The sequence below is a fragment of the Hippichthys cyanospilos genome, chromosome 18 (assembly GCF_059441005.1).
Source record: "Hippichthys cyanospilos isolate Australia breed blue-spotted pipefish chromosome 18, RoL_Hcya_1.0, whole genome shotgun sequence".
NCBI lineage: Eukaryota > Metazoa > Chordata > Actinopteri > Syngnathiformes > Syngnathidae > Hippichthys > Hippichthys cyanospilos.
Window position 1 is genome coordinate 11,498,877 of NC_142386.1, and position 22,226 is coordinate 11,521,102.

Here is a 22,226-nt window from a genome sequence, read left to right on the forward strand (position 1 = left end):
GACAGATAATAGTGGGGAAAAATCCAGCCCTTTATGCACCCCCGAAATAGTTATAATGACCCATATGAATAGTTTAAACCATAAAAGTACAATTTCATTATTATTTGCACACAAATGCCGAGGTATGCTTTTATCTTGAAATTGGTAACAACTCTTTCTATGTACAAAGTTTTGCTTCCAGAGTGAGTCGCAATTTGCAACTCCCAATATGAGAAAATATAATGTTTTGAATTCATATCGCTGATTCAGGGTGCTAAAAAACGACCAAATTACGCTGACATTTTACTGTATGGCGTCTGTTGCAAGTGCTGGTTGACTATAGCCTCTAGAATAAATTAGCTATTAGTTAACAGCCTGACACAGTTGCCATTCCTCCTGATCATTTTTGAACAAACAAAGCTGACAAAAATGTATGGTTCTGTGGTTCTCGTTCTCATGGAATCCCATCTGTGAAGCGAATTACAGGACACCCATGGTGAAGATATTTCTATCGTTTTAGCCCAGGTCTGTTTTTTTATTGTTGATTGTGATGGGTTTTCACAAAAGTGTCGGAGAGATTAGTTTTGAGTTACTGAGAAAAAATGCTTTTTCAAAAACTCGCTCAAGTCTCGACATTCATTTTCCAGCAGTCGAATGTTTCAAATTGTAATCAGAGTGCGCAGAAAGATGCAAGATGAATGTGCCAAAACTTGGAACATGTTTTTCTCAAATCTAAGGGATTAAACTTCTCAACATTCAATTTACTTCAACTTTGTCAATTCATGAGCTACCTCAATGTATTAGTGTATATCATCTTAACCCCTTGTGCAGGAATTTGGCCAATTTTTGGTCATTTTCTTTCACATCATTCTCTCAGTATTTTAGCCAAGGGATGGCACATAAGTCATGTCATGTTGTAATTTTATCTGTTGTCACCATTTAGGTGAAATTTCAGCTTCCTGGTGTTTTCTTTCAATGTTTTCCCTTTAATGTGCAATGCCTTTGATGTAAAGCTTAAATGATTGGACAAAATACTGCACAAGGGAATTAAGTGTAGAATTAGGACATATCGATATCTCAATTTTCATTTTCTGAAACATAACGCCTAATTTCGTGAAAATGCATCACTTTTTTAATTGATAACTGTTGAATATTTCAAAAGCGACGTCTGATTTTCACTGGTTCATTCGAAAAATTGCAGATCACAAAGTGAGCGCATTCTAAAACACGGACCTTGCGCTGCCTCTTCTTTGCACGGATTCTGCCAAATGACTAGCAGTATTATTATTCACCTGAGAAAATAGGTATATCCCCAGCTCTGCAATGCACATGCAATCTTTATCACCTGCACAGCTCGTCCCTGGAGCAGTAGTTCTGCAAGCTGAGGCAATTGGGTTTGCCCATTGGGTCCTCCCCTTTGGTGTTCTCCTCATAGGAACAAGATGGAACGATGGTTTTCCTGCGGCGCTCCCCACACAGGGTGTCAGAACAAGGGCAGAAGAGCAAGGCGAAGCTGTACTCCTCCGGGACTCGCTCCAGGAAACGCCGCAAGGCCCGGTGGCATTTCTGTCTGTTGCAACTGTTGTCGGAGGCCGCCGCTCGCTTGGTGCACGCCACTACGTACTCGGAGCGCAGCGAGCCGCATTTCTCAAACAGACCGCAGTCCTGGGCGGCCTTCAGACACTGATTGTGACCGTCCACAGACACAGAAGAAGCTGAGGGCCAAAGAAATGTATCATGACTTACAAAGAAAGAAACGTTAATAATATATCCCTTCATACATATCGGTGGCTGTACCTGCCATAATGGAAGCCATGTGTGACATCTCAATATTTCTCACCAGGCTGAACTCCAGCTCTTCATATGGAGACACTTCATACTCGTCATATGCTTAAAACACAAGTCAAGTCACTTTTATTTCATTGGATTACACATATGCACATTAGTTTTTCATACTCCTTGCAAAATATTAGGAACCCCTTTTAGTATGACTGAATTCAGCATTCCAATGTAAAAATAATACAACTACGGAGTAATGTGCCCAGGCCAAAGAAGAGCTTATCCCATTTTGGAATTTGCTCCAGGTAAAGTTGCAGATACAGGATTTTCTCTTTGTGACACGGCAATATCTTCTCACATTTTCCTCAATTTCTCAGTAAATGATGCGTGACAGTGGCGGTCTGTGCACTTGGTTCTTCGGCATTCACTGGGGAGTTACCTGACTTAAACTGCTAATACCACCTCTATCATGGCACAATTATAGAAATCGTTAATGGGGTGTCAAAAGAACAGATTAATTGTGGATCAATTAATTAGTCATAGTTAAATTGTTTTTCTTTATCAATTTCTTAATCTCTAACTATGCTTTCTGCATTGCTGATTAGATCTGCCTTATATGCTTGAGTTGATGGGGCTTAGAAAACAAAGGTCAACCACACCCTGATGGGGACACTGATTGGCTGGATTGGTTGGAATAACCTGATAGGAAGACATGAAAATGGAAGAGCATGTGAAATTTGTCGATCTGATGAATGATAAACTTAACTCACGTCTTCTTACCATAGAACCAACTCAAGTTTAGCCCCCCACATCAATGCAAAGCATAAAGCTGCAACTGAAGCCACAGCTAACTTTCGCAACAAAATGCAAAGGTAGTGAGTCATTGCAAAGCTTTTGCCAAACAAAACTTGAGAACAGCCTGCTACGGGTAGGGTGGATGATATTTTACTTTAATGTTGTTCTAATTATTTGGCTATTGACAAAGAAAATCAGTCCCACTCCTCCTGATAAACTAAACTAAAGGTTGCAGCCAGCACTTGGGACATTTGTCGTCTCAAATACAGCAGAAGGTAAATGGTTACAACTGCATTTGTTACCTAATGCATATGAATGTAAGTTTTTTTTTAGGTGAGCTTAATAAGAGACTCATAATATCAATCAATTACAGCTTATAATACTGTATATTAATCTCCAATTTTTATATCTCTTGACAGCACTAAATATTTTGCACTACATGATATTTTGCACTACATTATTAGCACCATTGATTCTGTTTGTTGTTTTATTGCTATTTATTGCTATTTACTCATTTGCCTAATGATGGAATGCGGTCAGCTGCTCGGAGAAGTGAACAGAATAAGAATGTCAGTGTGTGGTATAATAATACTATACATAAGACAATAAAACTCTTGAATCTTGAAATACTATACAAAGATCTAGGAGAGTTCAGAATCATTTTTTTATCTAATAATATGACTAAAATATCCTCATTTCTATCCATTTTCTATGACACATGCTCATTTTTCTTCATTCCACTTGAATAATTTATCTGCAACAGGCAGGAAGATGAAGTTTCTCGACAATTTTTTGTAGTTCAATAAATAGTAATACTGCACAGCGTCAACCATTTGTTTACCAAAAAGAACATTAAATTCTTACTGTGTTTCCATTACAGAAAGTTGGAATATGTGTAAGGGTCAATGAACAGGTCCTCAGAAGTAAATTGTTGACTGTAAATGATCAATTAACATACAGTATGTACCCACTTTTTGCAACACTTTTGTTTGGTGTTGTCCTTTGAGATCTTTTTTTTGTTCTTTGGCTCAATAGATGTTAGGAAACACTTATCTAAGACAGTGCTTCTTAAATGGGGTTACGTGATATTTTAACAGGATTCCCAGTAGGATTCTTTTTAAATTAAAAGCAAATTAATTGGAACATGAAGCAACGTATTCCTAGCTTTTGTTATTGTGACTGTTCTGCAAAATGTATGCCTTTACGTACGATACGTGTTATCATTAATGACACAATTATTTGGCAGATGAGTAAAAAAAAAAAACGATCTATCTACTGGAGTTGCTGAAGAAATGTACTTCCAAAGGTTAGTAAGTTAGACATGGGTGCCACAGCATTCTATTCAGAGTCTTTTTTCGTTTGTTTGTTTTTATCCACATATGCTTTTTACTGGTTAGGGGGCACAAAAATATTTCACAGAAAACACATCATTGAAGGAAGGTGGAAACCCTATGAGCACAGATATCAATGAACGTTTGCAGTTTGTCTTTGCTCACTTGAGTTTGTAAAGGCCGAATTTTTGATCCAACTCTTGTTTTTATTTCTTGTTTCATTATGCAGGTCTTTATACTGTCTCTCGCACACACACACAGATGGCAAATTTGGAATCCCACCTCCAAACCTCACAGTCCAGTAGACCCTGAGGCAGTGTTCTTCCCTTCGAGATCCACGCTGACATTTGCACACTTGGAGGGGGCGATGGCGCTGCAAGGAGTTCTGAGCCTCCAGGCACTCGGCGCGGGCGTCCGGGCCGAGCGGCGAAACCGCCTCCTCGGCTGAGCAGTACTCCAACAGGCGGTACGGGACCATGCAGGACTGCTCCTGGATGCAGCCCTGCTCTGCCAGCAGACAGTCGAAGGAGGCCGACACCGGCGCGCTACCTGATGGAGACCACAGGCATGCCTTGTCTTTGGGAAAGGTACTTCGCTTCGGGCTAAATTGTCCCACTGTTTGCTGTTGGACTAAATAGGTTGTAATTAAGACAACAGATCAAATGAGTTGTGCTCACCGGAGAACAACTCATTATAATAAGCGCAAGGAAGATTAAATTGAAGGGCCACAAGTGTTCTTCATTCACAATATGGCCATAAAAACACTGCAGCGGGTGGGCTGATTGGATTGATTGACATTCGGGGGGCCGAAGGAGCCCGTTTGGACCGATTCCAAATAAGCAGTCAGCTAATATGGAGCCACTGTCTGATGATAGACGCTTTATGCCAGGTGTGTCCATACTACGGCCCGGGGGCCATTTGTGGTCCGCCATCCACATTTTATTGGCCCGTGGCATATACGAACATTCAGTGTTGGGAGTAATGCATTAAAAGTCATGTAATTACTGTTATAATAATTTTAGTTTACATTTCCAGTGCTCTGGGCATTATGGAGTAATGCATTACAAAAAGTGTAATTACTTTAATGCTTACACTACTGCTTTTCTGCAAAAAGTAATGCATTACAGTAATCACATTACCTTTGCAATGCGGTAATGTAAGGCATTGCAAGTCATATTTTACTTGGTACAAATGACAGTAATGCACATTACAATGCAATATAGTATATAGCCCAAAAATACTCCTAAACCCTTTAAATTTGTAATATTAATCGAAGCAGTTGATAACATGAATGCAGTTCATGTGGCTGCCTTGAGGTGGCGCTGGTACACTGTTGGTATGCAAAGAACTTTGTTTAGGTTGTGTATTAGTACGTTTCTATTTTACATTTTTAGCAATCTGGGCATCATTTACAAGTCCAAAGGAGCAATAAGATTTATTTTGGGATAGTTTTGAGCATGTAAGTTTACTTAAGTTTAGTTTAAGGTCATTACACTGGTTGAATAATGAGCGTAATGAGTTACATTTAGGATAGCAAATCCATATTTCCAGGTACAGTATGTTGGTGAGGGTAATGTAAAAGTAATGCAATAGTAGTGTAATGTCTTACATTTACAGTAATATTATAAAAAATAATATTAATAATGTAACTAATTACTTTGGAATGACAGTAATAAATGATGAATAATCCAATACAGTTTTCAAATAACTTGCCCAACACTGCCAACACATGCTTGACACATCCAATCTCAGTAGCTGCTAATATGAAACATTCAAAAACAACTGACATTTGAAATTCAACAAAAACATTTATAATTGTAATAATAAAACTGATAACAATCATGTCCCTCTTTACAGTTTGACATGGCCTGCAGTGCTATTTAAACTAAAAGCAAAGAAAAGGTTTGATGGTAGATACTGTTGAAAAAAAAAATCTAACCTAACTTGCTTCATCACTTTTAACAAAAAGCCTTGATGTAGCAAATTATATAGACAATGTGTAGGTGCTTGCCAAATTTATTCATTTTTACAGTGTTTAATACTTAAGAAGTATTAGAAACAAATAGCATGGACTTTTTGTCTTTCTATTTTTCTGTATGCGGCCCTCAGGAAAAAGATTGGACACCCTTGCTTTATGCTAAACTCTTATGACAGCACAATGCAACGTGAGCGCATTCTTATCAGGTTTGAAACATGCATCTCGCCGTACACAATATCCTCCAATCTAAAGCTTTTTTTTTTTTCCCACCTCCGCTTTCAGTTCTGAAGCCCTCCTCGTGTCACTCCCTAGAGTGCATATTAGATACCTATTTGTGTGCCACTTTCTGAATTGTGTCACATTCACACCCTAGAACATTGGCCTGCATCAAAAAGGATGCTGTTACACAGCCAACTCCCACATGCCGCATGACCAATCTTTCGTTTTGCACTTCAACAACCTTCAAAAAACATTTCCAAAATGTCGTTGATTTGTCAACAGGCATATGGGAATTAGTACAAAATCAATTGATAACACGCCAAGTACTGTGCTGAACCAAAACTAATGCTCATTACCAGTAATGAATCCATGTAACAAACATGAATCAAAAAGCCATTTCCAAGAATTAGTGTGTCTCCTTGATGAGCAATAAACCACTACAGCATCTTATTACAGTGGGCCCCCGTGTAACGAGATCAATCCATTCCGCGGTTGGGATCATAAGGCGAATTCACCGTATGGCGGGCAATCCAAACCTATGTTAAATACCAAATGCGTTTAGAACCCCAAGTAAAAACATATGCACATACGTATTAAAAATTGGTCCTAAAATAGTACAGTAAGTGCTACATATATATAATATACATGTCTACAATCAGAAAACATCATGAATAAAAAATATAGAACGGATTTATTTACCTTTGAGTGACGCTTGTTATGCCCATATTTCCCAGTAAGGGTAACCTAGGCTAGGCTAGTTTCGTATTTCTTGATTATCTCCATCTTTGTTTTCTCATAAATCATCTTCTTACTTCTCTCTTTAACATCACTAGCAATCTTGGGACCCATGGCTAACCCATTCAAATTTGAATTGAGCAGTAAAATGCACTATAAATATGGTTTTGTAACCACTCACGATAGAACAAAGCTTTACCGTTCCGCCATTTTGAAACGAGTGAGGCTGACCAATAGCAGAGCAGCATCTCTGTGAGGAGACTCCGACCAATAACAGACCAGCATTGTAGTAACGTGTTGCATGGCGGCATTAACGGCAAAAGAAAATAAGTGCAATTACCTAAAAATGCCTGTAGATGGAGACCAAACAACACAAATACAGCCAAGTCCCTGGGGTCATGACAGTTGTTTTAGTCACAAAACCGGGAAAATAACATAAAGAGCGGACGAAAAAACTTAGTATTCCACATGAAATTCCAACATGAAAAAAACGTAAGCCAGGGACGCAACACGTAACACGTAACACGGTGGTCCACTGTATTGTCAAACTGATAAGAAGCGATCTATAACGTTGGGGGCCCTGCTGGCCTGTTTTGGAAAATCTTACATTGGTGTGGTCCAGGTGTAAAGTGAAAGACGTCAAAGCTTATTTTTAAACAAACAGCGAATAAAGACCAATCTATTAACACAGATCTGCGGCTGGGGGTGTTTGTCCGCAAGCTGACGTACATTAACATATAGATTACACACGCGCACACTCAAATACATGGCATTGTGTTACAATTGGTCACACACTTTGATTAAGCTGCTGGCTACTGGCGGGGCAAAGCGCAGCTGCCATCTCATTCTGCCGCCGCGTATTTGGTAATCTCAGACGCCACATGAGGTCCACGTCCCGCTCACGCGTGAAATATATCATACACAGAGTCTACGCTTTATTGGCGCTGCAGGAAACCTGCCGCAGCTCCTGCCGTGACTCCGCAGGCCAAGGCAAGAAAACTACGATGGGCTCGTAAAAAGCAACGCTTATCTTATCCAAACGGTTTAGATTTCCACATCATTACGACACGTACGGAGCAGTTAAAATCTATAAAGACAGGGAGTATATCCGATATGTATAAAAGCATGGCGAAGCACCAACCTGTGCTCATTGATTAACTAAAGATCTCTTAAGTCCAGAGGCAACATTGTAGTGTGTGTTTGAAGAAGTGGGGATGAATTATAGTGATATGTGCGCTATAATACACTCTATTGATTTCTCACTGGGGTGATTAATACGGCGTGTGCAGGAAAAGATGATGAAGGTTCACACCGTTCATGGGAGACCACACGCCGGCGTTCACAGGGAAGTGATTGGCTGTGACCAATTTATCTTCCAGCCATTCAAAGACGTGGGATGGATGGCCGACCGTCCACGCTGCCGGCCAGTAATTGGAGATGAGAAGAGAGTGTGGCCAAGAAGTGGGAAGTCTTCTGGGAGACGGGGGAGTGTGACGGAAAGAAATTCCTGCATGCGAATCACTCCAGTGAGGAGGCGACGGAAGGACCCGAGCCTCTCACCGGACACATCATTAGGTACACCTGCACCTGATGCCTTTAAGACGTCTCCATTTCACCCGCAAAAATAATCGAGATTTCACATTGAACTTCATATTGAAGCACTAGAGAATATATATCCAGGATGTGTTAGCTTGTTGACAGGGTGAATATTTTTTTGACTTAGTTTGGTATTGTCAGTGGCTGTACCACAGGTATTATATTATCCAACCATTTCCAAGAGCCGCTTAGCCTCGCAAGGGTTGCTTGCTGATGACTATCCCAGCTGACTTCGGGCATTGGGCAGGGAACACCTTGAAATGGTTGCCAACCAATCACAGGGAACAGAGGGACAAACTTCCATTCATGCACCCAATCACACCTAAGGACAATTCAGTGTGTCCAATACACCTTCTTTGCAAGTTTTTGGAGAGTGAGAGGAAGCCAAAGTGACTGAAGAGAACCCACACGGGCTTGGGGAGAACATGCAAACTCCACACAGGAAGGCCGGCCCCAGCCGGAATTAAACTCAGGTCCCTTAACTGTGAGGTGGACATGCTAACCATTCCACCAAATTTCTAAACCGGTTTTGCATCAATTTACATTATACAGTACACACATAATATGAACTACAACTCTAAATATACACTAAATACTTTTCTAAAATCAGCCAAAATGCTGGTAACAATGTTACTGGGTCATTCCATGCTAAATTACCCGAAATATAGGTAAACTGTAACCAATATAAAGTGTTGAAGATGGGTTGTTTTCTTTTGTCATCTTCTGTTCACCCTGTTATTATGAAGTAACTGCCTTAAGCCTAAGCTAAGCCTAAGCCTAATTGTTGATCAAAAGATCAACAATTTCACCTTAAATTTGGCTTTGTAGATCAATTGACCTTGACAATTTTTCTGAAAAATAATCTATCACATTCTCTAAAAAGGAAGATGTACCAGACCCAATAAAATCATACAGCCTCATACTTCCTTGTTCCATTTTTTATCTGATTTGTTTTTTGCAAGGTGTTAACCATGTTAACAGCAGTGTTCATTTTAACAGGAAATGTTAAATTAATTAGGCTTTTGCCTAAAATTCAATATTGTTTTAGTCATAATTTTGTCATCTGATTGTATATTACATTTCGTCCAATCTTAGTGAATGAAAAGAGCAACTTTAGTCAACCACAATAATAAATTAGTCATGATTTTCCTTAAGTAGACATTTGAACTTTATACGAAGAAAGGTCAATTTCAAGATAAAGTCATTGGTCAAATGGACACGTTACAGTACGATAATATGTGTCAATCGTCTAAATGCATTATCTTTACAATGATGCCACATTTATAAAGATTGACCCAGCAGTTCTTTGAATAAAAGGGTTCAAAAGAAGCTCACCATACCTCTTTTTGTCAAAAATATTCCAATTCGGCCTGTCGTAGCTCCCAAAACCCCTTCTCCGATTGACCGAAGATTTTAGATTTTCTATTGCGTCATCACTAACAACAGGTGCAGCAAATTTCATGAAAATAAAAACGATTAACCTCACCAGGTCATTTGGCATGAAATGACCTCACTAAAATCATCTGTTTCTTGACAGGGTAGACAGAAATCGTCAAAGATGACGAACCTTGTTCAACACTTTATATAGTCATTGATTTAAAGAACGATCATGACATCCACGTGAGATGACTGACCAATAAAATGGATTTTGGAAAAAAGATTGAATTTAACACATTGTCGGAGCTAAGAGTGAGGTTCAGAACATTAGCGATAAGTTTCAACACTTGAAATTGCATGAAATCATTTCAAAACTAACTAACACATAATGATCACATATATTTCTATATTATAAAAAAAGATAAGTGAATAAAAAAATAAAAATACCAATTTTTTTTTGGACTGCATTTTATTGCTCCCTTGGACTTGTAAATGATGCCTAGATTGCTGGAAATGTAAAATAGAAATGAGAAACATACTGATATACGATCAAAACAAAGTTTTCTGTCCAAAGGCGTAAATAAACTACAACAACAAAAATTTGAACAGAAAATCCATTTCTGTCATTCATAAGCCGCACTGGTCTATAAACTGCATGCTGTAACATCAGATATTTACGCTGATCTACGTTACATGGAAGTATTTAAAATGTGTGTGTTTACTAAAACTTCAAGCTGCCTGCTTACAGCAACATCATGCCTTCAACACAGATTGAACATGCCAGCATGTTTACAAATAAGAGCAGGACCAACATATTTTCAACATAACACCATCACACTTGGATTGTTCGAATACTGCACCAACACAACTGTAACATGCCTGATAGCATTTATTCGTGGAGTGTCCCCTGGTGGCGAGTAAAATCCGTTCAAACTCAAAATTAATACTTCACTAGCATCTTCTTCTGCCTCCATTTGTTTACCAGGAGATTGCCCCCTGGGGGCTGGTAAAATGCAGATATGTTACACTGGATAATAAATTGCAGCGATCAAAGTGTGAGAAAAAAGTAGCATCTTATAGTCTGAAATTTACAATATATAAACACGAGCTTAAACATGATAGGCATAAAAGGGTCAGCAATTGGAGCAAATGAGACCAACAACTTTATGGACTATCATCCAAATGAAAACTAAGTACTCACATTACTGTAGAGCTAATGGAATGTTAATGTAAGGACAGCCATTGACCTGCATTGCAAAGAGGCCATATTGGAAGGCAAGGCAGCAAAGAGGCATGACTACAATGTGTTCTGGCCATTTTCCTGCCAAAAGTGTCGCTCTTGGATGTCGTTCAACACAGTAAATTCAAAGACATACCCTTAGAAAAATTGTCCAGAGCAGATGGCAAATGACAAATAAAATCGAGTTAGATGTCCAATCTCTCTTTCCAACCACCATGTGACTGAGCCCTCATGTCATGCCAACAATTAAAATGTATTTATTCCCCATGGTATTAAGGATTAAAACGCGGCACCATCACTTTTGGAGTGTGTGACGGCTTTTCACTTTGTGTTAGGAGCCGCGAGTGAATTAATGAATGAATTAATTGTGTATTCTGACTTGCGAGCCGAACTCGCCCCTGGACAGAGTTGTTTCCTTAAGAAGGACACAGTTGGTTAATCAGCCATAATTAAGGCTGCTGTTAGCCCTTGCTGATGCAGCCTTTTCTCGCCACTTTCTCCACCAATCAGCTCATTGTCCTCCAACATCTTTGAAAATTAAACATATGCTTAGCCAGGAAGACTGCCGTGGGGCATTCTCGCACAAGCTGAATCTAAAGTTGTTTTTATCAAGAAAGCTTATTTTCTTCCAAGTGAGTCTTCATTTTCGGAATGATTACAAGCAGCTCTTATTAGGATGCAAAATACAAACGCAATTTATTGTTCATTATGCTGGCGACCGTGTCAGTCAGTCGAGAGCATTAGAATTGGATAATTTGATTAAGTGGTTGGACCTAATGACACCTGCTACAAATGAGTATTGGGTCCACATGGAAAATACCTGAACTGAATAGGCATGGGCCGATATCGGATTCTGTTGGTATGATAAACATTGAGCAAAAATAGCACATTATATTAAAATTACAGTTCAATTTTGTCCACTGAACACAATCTATTTTATTATCAAACAAAGTATTGACTATTTGAAACATAAACTCTTTCCGTGCCATGAAGAAGAATTTTTGTCACGTAAAATACTTATACAGTATTGTGTGCTTGTGACAAAATTTCTTATCAACTGTGAGTTTTTTTTTTTTTTTTAAATGAATGGCTAGATGACACATGTGGCCAGCGCTCCTCTTAATATTCTGACAACTGAGCACTGTTGTCATGTAGTTATATACATACAAATAGTTATATAAATATAAATAGAACTAACATTACAACAGTGCTATGAAAGGATAACCATCACAAACTTTGACATCTTCTACAACAAAACTTTGTAACCAATAAATGGCCAACATCGTGCAACATATCGCCTAATTGGGTGTAAAAAAAAAAAAAAAAAAAAGACTAAAAATAGGCATGGCTTGCCAGGTAATATGAAAAATAACACTTTGAGGATGTATAGGGTGACAAAATTACATTGTAACATGAATAACTCTTTTAGTGCCATGGACGAGAATTTTCGTCATGTAAAATACTTAGGTTGTGTGCCAGTGACAAGAATTCTTATCAATGTTTTTTTTTTTTTTATATATAGCTAACACTCTTGGCTAGTGCTCCTTTTAATTTTATGCCAATTGGGCAATGTTGTCATGTTGTTATATACATATGCAAACTGTTATTTTGCCATCAAAATGTATTTTCACGGATTTGTTCATGTTTTATCAAAGGGAAGTACTGTTGAGATGTTTCAGATCCTACAAAAAAAATATTTGTGTCAAAATGTATATGTGCAAGGATTTTTCTCCTTTTGTCCAAAATATCTTGGTGTCACTCATATGACCTATTTTCAAACTGTGATTACTAAAGAACTGAATTAGGTAGAAGTTGACTTTCTTTTCCAGGTAGAGAATGGAATCCAATTTTTCATATGGTTCCACCAATGTCTACATACAGTAGTTGTTAAAATATTTGCATATAAGTTATCACATATTTGTAATGCAATCACTTAGTATGTTTGATGCAATCAGTTTGTTTGTTATGTGATCTGCATGTTGGCAGCGCAATCAATTGGCATGTTTGTTATGTGATTAGGATGAACGTTTTCTGTTACTGTTGGTTGTGAAAAATAGAAATTGACGCGTATCAAGCAGTTGCAAGAAAGAGACGGCTTCGTGACCCGACCAAAGGGCAAAAGCAGAACGGGGTCACGCTTGATGTTCCTAAGTAAGAAGATAGCAGAATGGACTTTAAACTGCATTCATCACCATCAACCAATTGATGACATTGCTGCAAATGTCTTCCCCAATATGACCTTTGCACCTGGGAACCTCTTGATTGAATAAAAAGAGAGGGTGCGGAGAAGGTGCTTCAGAACGAAGTAGAATTGTACATTGCGCAGTCTTTCTCCAAAAAATACCTTTTCTCTTTCTTTGTGTATAGTTTCTCACAAATGTCTAACAGGTGAACCTGACAAGAGTCATACAACACAATACAACACAATAGGCTGCTGGCTGCTCTACTTCTCACTATATATGTAATACCAAGAGCGGCCAGAGGCGGCGCCAAAAAACAGATCAAACACAAACGTATGAACTGTTAAACTAAATCATCCCCAAAACATTTTTTTCGGGTGCAGCCCACGCGGCCCGGTACCAGTTGATCCACGGAGCGGTACCGGTCTGGGGACCAGGAGTTGGGGACCACTTCTCTAAAACACAGGTTTTAAACTCAAGGCAGATCCAGCCGGCCACATCATTTTACGTCGCCCGCAAAAAGATGTTTTGACCACACTTGCAAGTGGTCTTCAAAAAACCAACAGTTATTTTCATTCCCAATCTGTCATTCGAACAGTTTTTACCGGCCTCTGATTTCAAAACTAGGTAAGTGTGTGACAAACACACTTAAAATTTATTCCAGCCCTTTAACAGAAACTATAACTACAATACGGCCCATGATAAAAATGTCTTTGGCACCCCTACTCCAAAATAATGATGTGATATCTTTACATAATAACTTTGAATACTATCACCTGTAACCCTTGAGCATAAATGTGTGTTTTTGAACTTACATTCGCCCTTTTGAACTCGTGTTTTGAGAGCCATCTTGTAAAATCCAAAAAGGGCAGCGAGGGCGTGCTAAGGATCAGAACTTGAGTTTGATTAGTAGCGCTTCGTCCAATCATCCCCCCAGAAGTGAGCTACATCATCGAAATTCAGTGTATTACACAAACGTGTAATGTCCTCCAAATAAAAATGTTCATTCCTGGTTATATACGGTGTTATTTATTAAAACCTTTTAATTTTTTAACACCATGGTAAATTATCAACACAGTTATCGGGCCATGCCTAACTAAAACGTATCATATGAGTATAAAGTCAAATTATTGAACGATTGAAATCACCTTTTTTTTGTTGGAAGAGGAGCTTGATAAATAGTTGAGGCCATGTAAAAAAAACGTGGGCCAAGAAACTGAAGTAAATAAGTGGAGTTTTCCATTTTAGTTTTACTTGTCATGTTAAACTTATATTGTATACCGTTTGTACCTAATTTTAAGGCTAGTTAACCAGTTTAATGTCGCAAAACTGAAATGGTTTTCTCTGAACGTAATCTATCTAGCTCTGTAAATTAAATTTTCGTTAACATTGGCCTTAATGCAAAAAGAAAACTTGGCCATCACCCAGACTGCTTGAGAGTCTCCCTTTGTTGGCTTTCACTTGATGTTTTGAGCCGTCAGCCTTGACAGAACAAAGAGCCCAGCGTGGGTCCAGTGTACAGAGGAGGATGTAATGAGGTTCTTAATGCTGTGGATTGCCTGACTGCCCTCTAACATAACACCTGAGAGAAGGACATTGTGGCCAAATTGATTTTGGAGCCAATTAGGTCAAAGCCATAGATACTGAAATTGACCCATCTGCCAGGAACAAACTATCTCATCTGGGAAGGCCGTGCGGCGGGGGTGGGCAATCATGTGATCACCATCCGTCAGCGACAGTGACCACTTTTGCCTTTCAGCCACTGACCCCACACGGTGGGCCAGTGTTGCCCCTCCCCCCCCAAATCAGTGTGACACTATAAATCCTGCCGGGGACGCCACTTAGCCTCTTGCTAATGTTAATTTGCATGAGTCTCCTAATATCTTTACATTCTATATTTTCTATAGAGAAGATGTTTTCTATACGAATGCCGTGAAAAATGGTAAATTCTGGACAATTTTTTTTAGCCTGTTTAAAAGGTTCAGATACACATTATAATGTTTCAAAATTGTGTTTTGCATGCACCTGTGAAAACGCATTCTGCTTGGAAGATAAAAAACTTTTTGCTTGTCATCCCAGGTCGATTTTTGAATCCCTCCATTGGCGTGTATGTGGATATAAAATTTTAATGATTAATGCGTCTCCGCTGGAGGGAAGGGAAGTGCTAAACACAAAAGCGCTGGGCTGTTGTACTGGTTATTATGTACAGTACTCCTGCATGCCTTAAAATAATTACTGAAGATGTATGAATGAGCATTTTCTTTTCATAGATCACTGTTTTCTGCATCTACATGCAAAAAAATATTTTCAAGGAACCAAAATGTCACATGGGAATGAAAACAACCAACCAAAATATAGCTAGCTGCGGTGTATATGATGTTAATATCCAAGCTAATTCTATAACTAATACCTATATATAAAATTGTATCTTTTTATCATTAAAAAAAGAAAAAAAAACTATACAAATCAACTTTCAACTATTTTTTTTCCTGGCTTTATATAGCTTACAGCTTAGTCTGGAACAGAAAAAAAACCTAAGGGCATCAAAGTGTCTGAAGCAAAACAATATGTCTATCCTTATTTAAATGAGAAATCGTTGCTGAAATTGGTTGAAATTGAATTGAATGAATACATGTAAATTGATCTGGAACATGAACAAATGACCATCCTAAATATTTTAACCAAAATAAAAAGTTATAAAACATTGTGCTGATTTTTTAAAATCACATTAAGCATTAATGCAATTTAGAAAAAAAGGATATTGACAAGAATTTAAACGGATAGTGTCTAAGATTTAGACAGTTTTTCATCATGGCCAGCAAGAGGTGCTCCATTCACCATTGTCCGTAGCTATAACAAACATGGCCACCTCCGGAGAAGTGCCACCCCCCATTTAATATTATATAATGATAACTAGACCTATGATTATATTCAAAACATACTGGTGGTCAATAAGAACACATTAATTTGCAAGTATTTGAAATTTACAATCATTTATTGTATTTCTTTCTAATGAAAAACAGTCAAAATCTTACACGCTGTCCCTTTAAACGGTTTATACCTGTAACTCTGACAGAGAACCACAGTACCCCCTGGTGCCATAGATGTGCAATTACACTTCACACGGCAAAAGCAAAGCCAGTTCCCCATGGTCATATGCGACTAACTTTCTTTTTTAACATGGATATTATTCCACCTTTGTCATAATGCATATATTCATCAAGATAATTATTATTGCCAAGTGTCCGTAATAATGGAGAGACACAAGGGATTTTAATTTTAAAGTTCCTTCCCAGTGGCACATATGTGCCCAAAAATGAAAATAAAGAATACTCATTTATAAAACGGAGGTGCCCTCATTTATACCGTAACGATTAAATGAAAGCACAACAATGGTGTTGAGAGAACTCGGCAGTCTGCAGCCGTCCTTCATCTTTTTTTTTTAAGTGCTTATCTCTGGTGGAGAAATCATTTGCTATTTAGTGCTCAATTTGAGCAAGCGAAAAAAAAAAAAAAAACTTATTTCTGAGTGAGTGGGTCTTTGAGAGGTGGAGCAACTTGCTCTAATCAGTTTTTCATGCACATAGCCCACAGAGACAGCTCCAGCAGAGACACGACAAGCAGAGTGGAGCGGCCTGGCGAACGGCGGCGGCACGGCGCTTTTACAATCAGCGCTTGCCTCACCAGAGCGCTACATGCTCCAATGTCTTGTTTTGATGAACTGTAACCCCGAAACGCGGCGCCACATCATCACTCCTCTGGCCTACGGCGGCCTGCCTCAGGTGTCACATCAAGTACTCTGCCTTTTCTCCTGCAGCTTTTTCAATATTTCAGACTCCTCCACAGTGTGATGTGCCATATGGTTTCCTGGCAGTGACGGAGATTTTCTGTTTGGCAATTTGCAGCAATGTGTGAAACTTGCAATCAAAATGCAAAGTACTTGGGCGACAAAAAGCTTTTCTTTGTATCAGATAGAGTGGAGCTGGGAGTTGTGCAATCTGTAGAAATAGTCTTTTGGAGAAAACTATTCAGTTGAGGAATTGTAGAAAATACAAGAGAAAATTTGGGGTATGTGGGAACACTCGCCATTGGTAGATATAAACCAAATGGTATAACCTTTGTTGTATTTTGTCCAATTCTTCCTAACATGAAAGGGAAAGCATGAAAGAACGCACTAGGGAGCTGAATTTTCACCTAGATGGTGACAACAAATCAAAGTTCAAAATGCCACGACCAGTTAGTTATCTGATTACACACAGTGTGCCATCATTGGGCTAAAGTACAAGAATGTTATGGAGAAGATGAACCAAAAATGGTCAAAGATTATACTGCACAAAGGCCCAATCTTTCTAAAAAAGTAAAATCTACTAAAGAAAATCCCTCAAAAACACTTTTTCTGGATAATTTAATGGAGAGAATTATGAATTATGTAGACCTGTTTTTGTTTTATTGCCTACTTTATTATTTGCTCGATTATGGAACGTAGTCTGCTCGGGAAAGTGAACAGAATAAGAATTTAATTGTGTACAGTAGTATTACTATGCATATGACAATAAAACTCTTGAATCTTAAATTATGAAAATAATCCCAAAAGTGAATTGAGTGCATGAATGATTTCATATAAAATTAGGTACAGAATCTGTGTCCCTTAGAATTAATATTGAACTTTTGGTTGCAAAGTTCAAAATTTTTATGAAAAATTTGAGTTTTGAAAAATGAGCAGAATTGTAGCCATGAAGATCATGAATTTTTGGAGCCTTGGAATTATGGGAAGCAGCAAATACATACATTGAATAGTGTGGACTCAAGGACAACATCTGTGATTTTTTTTTCTGGCTACACAATTCAGGAAATTCTTCTAAAAATGTGAAATTTTCCCTATGTGTGAATCTTTCAGAATGTTTGAATGCAAGCTGAATCACTACTATTGGCAGCTATTAAGCATGATAATCTTTAACTGTTTTGCGATTCGATTTTGAATGTTGGGGCTAAGATTTGATCCAGAATCGGGGTTGAGGAGAGGAGCTGCTAGCAACCATCTCCACAAATGTCAATTTCAAAATGAAAGCATTCTATGGGAATTGTATTGACAATATTTGGTGTGTTTATTTTTAAATTGGCCATCAAAACACAACTGGACGTGATGTTTATGTCTTCTTTTTGGCGCAACCAGCGTAGTTACACAGAAGCCGGCAGGAAGTGTTTATTTTTGTTTGTTTCTTAATTCATAAAATTGATTTGGGGATATTTTCATTGATTCTGATTCATGGTAAATGAGAATATGGATTTTATGGAAATCAATTGCAACACCTCTTGCGGTTAAATTAATCAAAGGTCTGTTTATACTGGGGTTTATACTGAATACATAACCAGGCTTTTTTTTTAACATTCTTTACTGTCATACAATTTTTATCTGTATAAATTCAAACATCAACATCAAAGTCAATAAATGAATAGTTGCTATGAGCCTCAAGCATCACTCTTGTTTTTGTTTGTTCTCATGCAGTATCTCTGCACGGAGGTGGGTTAGCTGGGACGGTGGTCATTTCTCAGATGGATACTGGGAGGTGGATCTGCAGGAGGGAGGACAACGCCGCCGTGGGAGTGCTCACGGCCGACTTCCATCACGGCAATCAAAGCGTCTCCTCCCATTCACTTGTAATTGGGCGTGGTAATTGCGCACTCGAGTCTCGACATAGCGGAAGGACATCTGCGCATCAAGTGGTCACTTAGAGACGGCATGACATGAAAAATACAATAATGATGATTCAGATGGTTTGAATGAAACAGGTAGCGTTCGACCAGATGTCTATCCGGCGGCGAGGCTACCGATTACTTGAGGTTTTTCTCGGCTGCGGGCCTTTTACTCGACATTATCCGCAGTGAGGGTTCAATTAAATATCACCATCGACAAAGTTGCTTTTTGGCAAAGTAGTTTTCTCCACACAAGCGTTATAATCGAAATGATCTTTTTACGACGTCAGATGCTTGAAATGATGAGCCATCCTTTTATTTTCTCTCATCCTAGTGATGTCCAGTGGGCGTGTTGCCAGTTCAATCTTTGTGTGCAGTGGGCCAAAACACAACCTGGTTTCCGGCGCGTACTTTGGAAAGAGACAAGAAGAGTACAAGCCTGTCGGAAAGGTAAGGAAGCCGAGTGTTAAATACTCGCAAATGAAAACGAGCTGAGCTGCGCGTATAGCTTTACACAGACTGAAATGAGCTCGGGGAAATCGGTGACAGTGGTGTTAAAGCGCTATCAGCATACACTAAAGCGGTCCATCTCAAATAGATGCGATATGATAAACATTTGACCCCAGACTTTGCTGTTGTCGTGTGATGTGTAATTACACATCCGTGCCACTAGGTGGTGCAGTGGCACTCAATGTCAACGTCAAAGTATTTTTTTAAATCGCATTAATGATCAATTTAATTTAGAAAAAAAAACAGCCCAACATTTTACATCACTTTTCATTGAAAAAAAATAGCTATTGGTGCTGTGTTAAAAGTTACAAGTCAATTTACATTTACTATTTATTGATTTCATATTATTTTCAGATTTTCAAACTGTTTACTTAGTTAAAAACATTTCTGGTTTGATGAAAGACTGACATTTTTTTCAGGCACTTTGATGCACTGAGTTATTTTTTTTCTGTTCAGACTAAGCTGTAACCTTTATAAACTGTAAAAAGTAAACATTCCTTGAAAATTTATAGTTTTTTTGTTTTTTGTTCATGTTACAAATGATACAAATTTAGGTATGCTATATTTTAGATAAGGATCATTCATATATAGTCACCATGATGGTGGAGTGGACGAAATGTCTTCTCTTTCCTTGGGGGGGGGCGAATTTACAAAAAATAATTGAGAAGCACTGCACTAAATGAGGACCCAAAATAGCTAGGCTTCATCTCATTCCTCAGGTCATGTAAAGAAACCACTAGGGTTTTGCCTCACAGGGGTCAAAGTCAAATTTAATGTCCTTTAACAATGACTGGCGGACACTTGTGTCCTTTTCCACACATCTTTCTATCACGACTAAAATAAAACATAATTTATGCGAGTATACAACGGGAGAGCATAAAACGTGGTCACTTGTGTTTCCCTTGCTGCATAGAATGCAGTCTTGTTCCAATTGTGAAATTGTGGTGATGATTCAATAGGGCAGAAAGCAAAAAGTGCATCTGTTGTGTACAGAGCAGGTGCAATCTTCCTCCACCTCCTTCGATCTTGAATAGACACTTTAATGACGACTTTGGCCCGCAGCTCTGTGGCTTGTCAGCAGTGACAGACATTTTAGGAAAGGCTTCCTCCCAAGCGCCACACTGCCATTGTTAAGGTGACAGAGTTGTACACGGCCCAGATGCATTCAAATCTAAAAATAACATTGCATGAAATGTGATTTCGCCGCGCCATCTCTTCTACTGTTTTCTCTAACACCTGTGAAGGAAATTTCAAATCAGATGTTTGTTTTTTTTTTAAAGTAGGCATGAAAGTCTATCACTAACATTTTGCAGTTAACGGTGAAAGAGATCGCCGTTAAATACTGTTTGAAAAACGGGAACTTTTGCTCTTAAGCTATTTCGTTAAATCTGATTAATTCGCATTGATAACAGTCTGATAAGGACTGTTTTGAATTGTTATACCGTTTGAAATTTTGGTCAAACAGAGCTTTAAATTTCAGACAAAAAAAAAAAAAAAGCTAATAATGGGTGAGATGCTTTGGTCAATTTTATTTTATTTTTTTATATTGTGACCCCACATTCTCTAAAGAAGAAGTAAATGAAAAAGACCAATTTCAAAATTGCATTTGTTGATTTTTTTTTATGATCGCAAGAATTTAGCAAACTGCCCTTATAGTTTTTTGACTGTTGGGTCTAAAAAAATGAAATAAAATAACATTTTTTTGGTTACTCTTTGGGTCAAAACAGGAAATATTTACCTTTTGAGGTTATTCATTAACTTAAAAAACTAGGTTGAACAAATGACCCATTAAATAACCCATTTCTTTCTTTTTTTGTGGGGGGGGTGTTTTGCACAAAAATAACTCAATATTTTGTGAGTTTTACATGTATTTTGTGCCTCATCATTATTGACAGAATATTTTGGTTTAAAAAAAGTGTAACGTTTAACCCAAAAATTGTGTCGTTCTCTCAAATCCTCACCCTCCTTGGGGGGAGTGAGGCGATGCCAGGGGAGGCACGGATGACCCCAGAGAAAAGGATTTGTTTTTTCCCTGTGAAGTGTATTTGTGATATAAGAATTGGCATCTTTTTGTTCAGGCACTTTGATGCACTTGTTTTTTTTCTGCTTGGACAAACATTTAATCTTATACAAATTTTATAGATAATAATCTTATTGATGGTCAGCATGACAAAGAGGTGGCAGACGAAACTTTTTCTCTTTCCTAGGTGGGGCTTTGCAAAATATAAATGATTTAAGGACTGATTTAAATCCAAATGTTGGGTTAAAATTAATACCACACATAACACCAGTGCAAACCCCCAATATTGAGTTATTTTTGCACAAAACAACCTAATATACAGTCATCTAAAAACACAATAAATGCACTCTAAAAACAGCTTTCAAAAACAACCCAAAATGGGTCAAAAAGGGTCCAGCCCATCTTTTTGTATGTATGTATGTTTTGTATGTTCAAAATTAATGAGGCACAAAACACCAAAAATGTAGTGATTTTGTTGAAAAAAAAAAACTAAATTATTGGGTTAATCCCTGGAAAAACAAAACTCAAATTGCTTTAAATAAATAACCCAAATTTTGTGTAATTTGTTTAAACCAAAATATTGGTCAATAATAATAACATATCAAATAACAAAACCACCTCAATTATTGGGTTGATCTGTTTAAAACAACTCCCACAAAACTGGTTGTTTTATGGGTCATTCATTTAACCCAAGATTTTGGGTTGAATAAAGAACCCCAAAAGATGAACCATTTTGGGTCATTTTTCACCCAACTGATTTGATTCCAGTTGTGTTGATTTTATTCATTTACTT

The 22,226-nt window shown here is 38.1% G+C and overlaps 1 protein-coding gene across 3 annotated transcripts in view; it reads right to left on the reverse strand.

The window, feature by feature from the left end:
* gfra3 (GDNF family receptor alpha 3) overlaps nt 1-22,226 on the reverse strand; it is a 56,913-nt gene that overhangs the window by 25,268 nt on the left and 9,419 nt on the right. For all 3 annotated transcript variants that reach the window (XR_015868528.1, XM_088440092.1, XM_088440090.1), the window contains 3 exons: nt 4,167-4,433; nt 1,777-1,869; nt 1,325-1,694 (listed from right to left, as the gene is read on the reverse strand). Coding sequence is in view for 2 of the 3 variants with exons in the window: in XM_088440092.1 (XP_088296218.1) it covers nt 1,325-1,694; nt 1,777-1,869; nt 4,167-4,433 (730 nt within the window). In the remaining variant the exon portion in view is untranslated. The remainder of the gene's footprint in view (nt 1-1,324; nt 1,695-1,776; nt 1,870-4,166; nt 4,434-22,226) is intronic.